The sequence below is a fragment of the Malus domestica genome, chromosome 06 (assembly GCF_042453785.1).
Source record: "Malus domestica chromosome 06, GDT2T_hap1".
NCBI lineage: Eukaryota > Viridiplantae > Streptophyta > Magnoliopsida > Rosales > Rosaceae > Malus > Malus domestica.
The window spans coordinates 7731170-7740581 of record NC_091666.1 but is presented as its reverse complement, the minus strand read 5'-3'; the positions used below and the strand labels follow the sequence as shown (position 1 = coordinate 7740581).

Here is a 9412-nt window from a genome sequence, read left to right as displayed (position 1 = left end):
CTAAAAAATCGTTACAACGATAGAATTTAATTGAAAAAGTCTTAGACAATAATATAGTAGTGAGTTTGATGCACAACATAATAATGAAAACAGGCTTAAATCTTAAAACACTAAAAAATCGTTACAACGATAGAATTTAACTAAAAAAGTCTTATACAACAATATAGTAGTGAGTTTGATGCACAACGTCGTTCTATTTGAAATGACTTGCCATTGGTTTCAAATGGGACATTAGAGTCTTAATCTGCAAAACTTTGTTCTTTGTCTTTCAGCTCGATCTTCAATTACTCCGTCATTTAATCTGAATTACTTATATTTTATAAATCATTTCTTCTTATTAATAAATTAAAATCTGGCGCGTATATAGAAATGATTGATTGTATGTAAGAGAAATGACAGGCTCTGGTAAAGAGGGGACCAGTGTTCGTACTATTGTGCTTTGGTCCACTGCTTTAATTATACACACACATATATACAGAGAGCTTAAGGGGAGGGATCCCCATTTTTTGAAAAAAATGGGGATTAGGTGTGGGGCCCACTTCACATCTAATTTCAACGATCCGAACCGTCTATTTTGTTAGTCTCGATTCATAGATCATCCTTGCAAAATATTAACTAAATTGGAAATGTTTAAGACATCTAATTGGGTTCAAGGAAATGAACGAATACTTTGATATATAAGAAAATATGAAATTTGATATTGATAATTAAATAGGCAAATGATTTCAGATTGAATTGAATTTTTGCAAGGATGATCTATGAATCGAGACTAACAAAATAGACGGTTCGGATCGTTGAAATTAGATGTGAAGTGGGCCCCACACCTAATCCCCATTTTTTTCAAAAAATGGGGATCCCTCCCCTTAAGCTCTCTGTATGTATATATATATATATATATGGGAATTGCTTAAGGGGAGGGATCCCCATTTTTTCAAAAAAAATGGGGACACGCTCCCCACCGTTGGATTTGAATTAAATGAAATCATGTGGTTGAGATTCTATGGCCTGTGTTTTAATCTCAACCACACAATTTCATTAAAGTCAATCTAACGGTGGGGAGCGTGTCCCCATTTTTTTTGAAAAAATAGGGATCCCTCCCCTTAAGCTCCCTGTATATATATATATCTTTTCTCATGTGTAAGCACCATAAGAGAAGACCACGTACCCCTATTTTTAGCTCTCTACCACATTCTTCTTCATTTTCTTCTTCTTTTTTCTTCTTCTACCCACTTAACCATGGGAGAAGAACAATTCAATTTTATAGACAGTGAGGCTCAAACCACATCTTCTTCTTACTCAAATTCTACCACCTCTCAATCACAAAAAATTAGCAAGAGATCATCATCATCAAATCAACTAGAACTACTTGAAGGTCATCAAAAAGCTGCTACTGCTTTGACTACTAACGATGATGATGATGATGATGATCAAATTAGTAAGAAGAAAGCAAAGATTAAAAAAAGGATTAATGGTGATGGGAGGCAGCAGAGGCATCCTCATCATCCAACGTATAGAGGAGTGAGAATGCGTCAGTGGGGCAAATGGGTCTCAGAAATCCGAGAGCCAAGAAAAAAGTCAAGAATTTGGCTTGGAACTTTTCCCATCCCCGAAATGGCCGCTCGAGCGCACGATGTCGCCGCTCTGACAATCAAAGGCAGCTCTGCTGTTCTCAACTTCCCTGATCTAGCTCAAGAGCTTCCGATTCCGGCTTCCGCCTCGCCAAAGGACATCCAAGCTGCTGCTGCTAAGGCAGCTGCTCTTACCTACACAAGCAGCAGCCTTGAACAGGAAGCGGAAGTCGAGACAGAGCTGATCAGCCAAGCTGTTCACGACAGTAGTCCTCATGATTCATCATCAACTTCACCATCAACCAATTACAATGATGACGTGTTTTTTGACCTCCCTGATCTGCTTTTAGATGTTGGGCATCACAGTGATCATGGGTTTATTTTCTCTGTGCCATGGCTTGATGAAGAGCCTGAGTTCTTGTGGGAGTGACTCAGATGTCAGAACCAATGGGGCAAAAGCATTCACTGAAGAATTGAAGAAAGCAGCAGCTTAATTGGCAAGTTTTGTTTAAAAGTTTATATAAGTTGCTTGTTGTTGCCGCTGCTCCAAAGTCCAAATAGCTACTCGAATCAGGAAGCTCAACTTTTCAGTTTCCACAGGTTTGGTTTGGGATTATGTTGCCAGAGGTTCAGCTTGATTAATTAATTTACTACTGTAAGGTATGGAATATTAGCCATGCCTGCTAGATTTTGTTAAAAAAACCTGAATAATGTACCTTTTTAATTAATTTGTCATACTTTCAGTGTAAATATATATTGAGAGAAATAACAATGTTCATGCGCATTGGATCTTGTCATAATTCAAAGTATGAAAACTTCTCTATGTTTAGTTACTACACTTGATAAATTTGACTCTAAATTTTCCCACTGGAAAATTTGGACAACATTGTTATAAAACTTCAAGGGAATGTATAGAGCACTGTTCTAAAAATCTATGCCTAGGCGATAGGCGGCTGGCCACCGCTTGATTAATGCCTAGGCATTTAAAAATTAAGAAATGGCACCTAGACCTGTTGCGGCACCCACCTAGACCGCCTAGGCACCTGCTTAGCCCACCCAGACCCGCCTAGGCACCCACCTAGGTTGTGACTCACACTACTACAATATTAGCTTTAGGTGTCGGACGATCGTAGCGGTTAATAAGTCATTCTGACGGATAAAAGATATCCGACACATAATTTATTTACTGTCAGATTAAAGTTACTTTCTGTCGGATATATAAATTCCTATCGGATTTTTCCTGGAGGATTTAACCACCATAAAAGTATTATAACCCTCAGTATTTTTGAATTCTTTTTTTTTTAATATTTTTAACATATTTTGGCGGTTCTAAGTTAATGGTGACGGTTATAACCGACAGAAATTTACTATTTTATTATTTTAAAATGTTACATTGATTAAAAATAAATAAATAAACAAATTGTTTAAATTTTTTTTTCACTCACGGTCCCGTTACCTAATCTCTGAATGTTTTTTTTTTTTTGCGATTTTTTACACATGCTATCTCGGAGTATATACAAGCATATTTGACGGTTGGATCGTTGAAAATAGTTTTGTATAGTGCATATCCTATCAAATTAATAGATTTAACAAACACTTAAGAGTTAATGTTATACTTCCATTAAGTATAAAAAATTATTCACTAGTGTAAATATTTTAAATTGAAGATTCTTATAGGGTTGAGCAGTGTAGCTGTAAAAAATCATCAAAATCGGAGCTAAAATAACCGTTAAATTGAGATTTTTTGTTTATAACCATCGAAATTTTTTGTTTCGTTACTTAATCTCTGAATGTTTGTTTTTTACGATTTTTTTATGTATACAATCTCAAAGTGTGTAAAAATAAGTTTGATGGTTGGATCGTTGAAAAAATTTTCATAGAATGCATGTTGCATCAAAACTGTAGATTAAACAAACACTTAGAGTTAATGTTATACTTCCCCATCAGGTATAAAATAAGATTTTGTAGTATCCACTAGTGTAAATATTTTAAATTGAAGATCGAATTCTTTCAATGCATTCTTATAGGGTCAAGGAGTGTAGCTATAAAAAATCATCAAAATCGGAGCTAAAATAACCTTTAAATTTTGATTTTTCGTTTATAACCGTAAAAAACTTTTGTTTTGTTACCTAATCTTTGAATGTTTGTTTTTTGTGATTTTTTTACCTATGTGATCTCGGAGTATGTACAAACAAATTTGACGGTTAGATCATTGAAAAAAGTTTTGTAGAATGTGTATCGCGTCAAAACGGTAGATTAAATAAACACTTAAGAGTTAATGTTATACTTCCATTAAGTATAAAATAAGGTTTTGTGGTATCCACTAGTGTAAATTTTAAATTGAAGATCAAATTTATTCATTGCATTCTTATAGGGTCGATGAGTGTAGCTGTAAAAAATCATTAAAATCGGAGCTAAAGTAACCGTTAAATTGTGATTTTTCGTTTATAACCGTCGAAAACTTTTGTTATGTTACCTAATCTCTTAATGTTTGTATTTTGTGATTTTTTACGTATGTGATCTCGGAGTATGTATAAATAAGTTTGACGGTTGAATGGTTGAAAAACGCTTCGTAGAATGCGTATCGCATTAAAACAGTAGATTAAACAAACACTCTAGTTAATGTTATACTTCCATTAAGTATAAAATAAGATTTGTGGTATCCACTAGTGTAAATATTTTAAATTGAAGATCAAATTTATTCATTACATTCTTATATGGTCGAGCAGTGTAGCTGTAAAAAATCATTAAAATCGGAGCTAAAATAACCGTTAAATTGTGAATTTTCGTTTATAACCGTCGAAAACTTTTGTTCTGTTACGCAATCTCTGAATGTTTGATTTTTACAATTTTTTACGTATGCAATCTCAGACTGTGCACAAATAAATTTGACGGTTGGATCGTTGAAAAATGTTTCGTAGAATGCATATCGAGTCAAAACGGTAGATTAAACAAACATTTAGAGTTAATGTTATACTTCCCCATCAAGTATAAAATATGGTATCCACTAGTGTAAATATTTTAAATTGAAGATCAAATTTATTCATTACATTCTTATAGGGTCGAGGAGTGTAGTTGTAAAAAATCATTAAAATCAAAGCTAAAATAACCGTTAAATTGTGAATTTTCGTTTATAACCGTCAAATTTTTTTGTTCCGTTACGTAATATATGAATGTTTGTTTTTTTACGATTTTTTACGTATGTGCTCTTGTAGTATCTACAAATAAGTTTGACAGTTAGATCATGGAAACTAGTTTCGTAGAATGCATAAATTTGCCTAAATTTTGAAGTGAGAAAAGTAATTTGTGCAAAAATTTTATTTATGTTTTTCAAGTATTGATTAGACAATATTTAGTTTATGTGATGACATTTTCATTGTACAATTCTCTTTTTATTTCTTTATCGCATATTTTACATGGATTATTATCTATTAAACCAAAAGTGTAAAAATTACCTATTAAACCAAACAATTATTTATTTAATTTTTAAAAACATATTATATTTAATTACATATTATTTATTTATTTATTAAACCAAACAATTATTATTTTATTTTTTAAAATCGTAACAAAATTTCTGGGGGAATTTAAAATTTTTGGGGAAAATTTAAAATTTTCAAAGGAAATTTTGCCGCCATTTTTTTTCTGTCGGTTATAACCGACAGTAATAAAAAATTTCTGTCGCTTTTTATTTTAAAAAAAAAAAATTTTGTCGGTTTTAACCAACAGTAATGAAAATAACCTAAATTTATATAACTCCTCAATCTTCCCCGCACCGCTGCTTCTCCCTTCCCCCTTTTCTTCACTCGACTCCACTCCTGTCATCCTCCTCTGTACCTCCCTTTATAACACCTACACCATAAACCCCTCTTTTCATTCTCTCTCTTCTTTAGCTCAATCTCACTCTCCATTCTTCCCCTTCTTCTTGGTCTGTGAAATAATCAAATCTCCAAGGTATTTTCACAGCCCCTAATTTCTCTCAATTTTTTCGATTTTAATTACGGAATCTTTGAAATTGGGCACGGATTGCACCAGTTTTTTTTATCTCTAATGTTGTCATTCTCAGAGGATTTTAAGAAGCTATGAAGCTTGACACTAGCGGTCTCGAAGCATCTAGAAGCAGAGTCGCGCCTCCGTCTCTTCCAGATTGACCTCCTCGACTACAACTCCATGCTCGCCGCCGTAAATTGCTGCTCTGGCATCTTCCACCTCGCTTCTCCCTGCATTGTCGATCAAGTCCATGACCCCGAGGTTCGCTCCAGTACACATTATCAAATTCCTTCTAATTTTGATTATATTTGATTAATTATGCGTATTTTGAAAACGTGGTGCTATTTTTTGTTTAATCTGCAGAAGGAGCTTCTAGAGCCGGCGATCAAAGGAAGGCAATGTTCTGACAGCGTTTCTGTTGGAAATATGCCCTGAAAGTCAATCTTTGGAAGAAACCTTTCAAGACAAATGAATGGATGTATAGATGACTCTTATACATCAAATGGCAAAGATACTAATTAGGACTATCTCAATGAACGATATATGTCCTAAATAGTGAATCCATGGACAATGGATCGATTGAAAAAGTAATCTAATGATGTTAGACTACAGAGACCTTCTTCGCATAATCATCATGTCCAAAAGGTTCCTAGTCATAGGATTGTCGGAGGGAAACTGACAATGCATAGACCGGTACATACTATGTCCGCATCAATTGGAAAGATGGAAAGTCTCATCCCATTCGTGTAATGACACTAAGACAAGTATGTAGGTGCTCATTAAGGGAATGAGTTCACTGAACACAATCGAACGAGAGTACTTGCATGGAGGTCTACTCACATGTCAAGCAAGTAACTCTTATGGTTGGAATAATGTAAGTAGTCCTTTGACCTGAGGCATCGTCGTTGTCTTGTGGTTAAGTACTTGATTTTTGATTATGTCAAAGGCACCCCATTCGCGGGTGTCCACAGCATAGTTGGGGTTAAGCCACTTAGTCATGAAGGCAAGTGAATGCGCAACAAGGAATCTCTAATCTTCGTTAAGAGAGGAATAATACTCTAAGATATGATTCTGGAATCTTCGGCCGAAGTATCGAGCGTAATAAAGGAAAGCGTTCCTATACGACTCAATTGAATCATATAAGAATGAGTAATCACATTAGGGGTTTGACATAATATATCCATACCACAATGATGTGATTGAGAGTATTGTTTTAGAGAAGGATCGAATTACATTGTAATTCCAACTGAATAGGTTCTCCGAACAAATTCTACATTAGCTTGGGTAGCCATGATATATGGTTAGATGTCACTCATGGCTTGGGAGTTCTTCTAGATGATTAAATGTAGTAGTCAGAGAAGAAGGTGAATTAAAAGGAAGTTTTAATTCACTAAGTGATTGGATTAAAAATAATCAATTGGATTGGTGCCAATCACCTCACTGCCTTGCTAATTAGAACCTAAAATGATTGTACACCGATACACTCTTGTAGTGATACCACTAATGGATGATGGGAATAATTAATTGGATTAATTAAGTGTTGTGATTAATTAGAAAGTCTAATGAAATCATAAAAGCGATATAAGATCGTTTTGGGTTTAAAGAAACGTTCGGGTTTAATTGGGCCCATTGGGCCTAGACCCATTGGGCTTTTATTCAAGCATAGGATGACTTGAAATAATAAAAGCCCAAAGCCCAAACCAAACACTAAAGGCCGGCCACTTAAAGGGAAAGGGAGAGAGTGAAAGTCAAGTTGTTGACTAGGTTTCTTTTTGTCTATATAAGGAACTTTATAGAGATAATTTGAAATAGGGTTTTTGTGTGTTCAAAACAACTAAAGATAAAAAGAAAATTACTCTCTCTTCAACACCAAAGGCCGGCCACCTTAAGGGTGATTTTAGCTAATCATCTTTTCACCCTTTTGGTCATTCGTCAATCCATCTCACTACACTAGTGGGTGTGGATCTTTAGAGGTCTTCTACTTTGGAGACTAAAGGAGAACCAAAGGAGCACTCATACTAACAAAGTGGAGGAGGCAAGGAGGGAGGCTAGGCTCAAGGAGTTCAAGGAACAAAGGGCTTGGAGGTGGTCCATCCTTGGTCTAAAATCTAGATCAAGAGGTATAGATCTATTCCTACACTTTGTTCTTTACTTAAATATTTTGATGCATTATATATAAACCTATGAACCTTGAAGGGGATTTGCATGACTATAGCTTTGATATTATTTGATAACATGCTTCCGTTGCTTTCGTATATAAATTTTGAATTGTATATGCATGCTAGTCATTAGAAATCCCACATGAATCTCATAGATTTCCCTTCAGTTTCGGCTCCTCCGTCATTCGAGGTTCCTATCACCAATGATGTGAATTCCAATGTGCTTTTTGTGCTCTCTTTTCGTGGTCCTTAGTCTTTTGTGTGGTACGGTTTGGCTGATTTATGGGTTTTTTTTATTCTTCTTTTCCTGCTATTTTAGTTTGATGGATTTCAGAAGGAAGCTATTCAGATGGTGAAGCCGGCCAAAGGAACAACCTCGCTTGCGTTCATCTTCAAAGATGGCGTCATGGTGGTGGCCGATTCCCGGGCTAGCATGGGCGGCTATATCTGTAAGTTGCTTTATAATGTTTATCCTATTGCTTGCATATATGAAGTAGTTGTATGCTTTGCGCCATGAAGTTTTTGTCGGAGTAATTTGTAGTGATGCTTAAAACTTTTTAGTACCATGAAGGAGGGAGATAAGCTTTCTCTGTGCTCTCTGAAACTGCAAGTAGTGGTTGGATGGTGAACGCAGAGGATATGGAAAATGCAGAAAGTGATTTATATTTTTTTTATTATTAATTAATTCATGTCGGTTTTAGCCGACATAAAATGCTAATATTTAATGATTATTAATTTTTGTCTGTTGGTTTTATCCGACAGGAATTACTATTATTTATTCTTTGTTAATTCATTTCTGTCGGTTGATTTATTTATTATTAATATATTATCTGTCGGTTATATCCGACACAATTTCTATCGGTTTTAGAATATTTTATGTTGGAAAATTCATTTCCTGACGTAGGCAATTCTGTCGCTTATTATATCCGTCACTGCATCCATTTTCTGTCGGATTTTGCTTAAAATCAGACAATAATATATATTTTTTGTCGGTTTTCAAAACGCCACTGATAACTGGTTTTGTAGTTGTGTCATTTAGACAGAAAATAAATAACTTTCATTTTGTATTTTATTTTTTTCAATAAATTGTAACAGACTTGCTGAATAGTTAAATGAACACACATTATATGTTTGTTTCCTATGTTTTCATTATGTTCTAATAATTCATAATATATATGTCATTCTATTTTGTAGTTTATGATGAAATTATATATATTTTAAGTATAAACAGACACTTATTTACATGAAATATAATAGATTTACTTAAATCCGTAAATATAATAGATTTACTGAGAGGCGTAAAAATAAATTGGTATTGGATTGATCATCCACTAAATTCAAATATAAGACCTCTCATTTACAATTGACGAGGAATACTACTAAACCTGTTCGAAATTCACAACTGTCGCAAATCTTTATTTTTAAGGTATTAGGGTGAGCCGGATTGTGATATAGTACAAGGGATTTTAGTTTAAATACTTTTACTTTGTTAGTTAAAATGACAAAAAATGACAAAAAAATGCCCAACTCAGCCATTACAAGGTCGTAGAAGTTATTAAGTTCCTTAATGATATGTGACTAACGTGGATTAAAAAAAGTGGTGATATTTACACATTCTTTTCTACCTCCTACACACTTATTAATTTTTGTTTATTGATCATCTTCAATTCATTTAACCCGACAACCAGAAATTGA

General features: G+C 34.2%; 1 protein-coding gene across 1 annotated transcript; it reads left to right on the top strand.

Moving 5' to 3' along the window:
* The first annotated feature begins 1152 nt into the window (after positions 1–1152).
* On the top strand, positions 1153–2368 carry LOC114825614 (ethylene-responsive transcription factor ERF039-like). The gene has a single exon (XM_029104540.2). It carries the CDS (start codon positions 1237–1239, stop codon positions 1996–1998), a length of 762 nt encoding a protein of 253 aa, XP_028960373.2. The 5' UTR covers positions 1153–1236; the 3' UTR covers positions 1999–2368.
* Positions 2369–9412: the final 7044 nt, after the last annotated feature.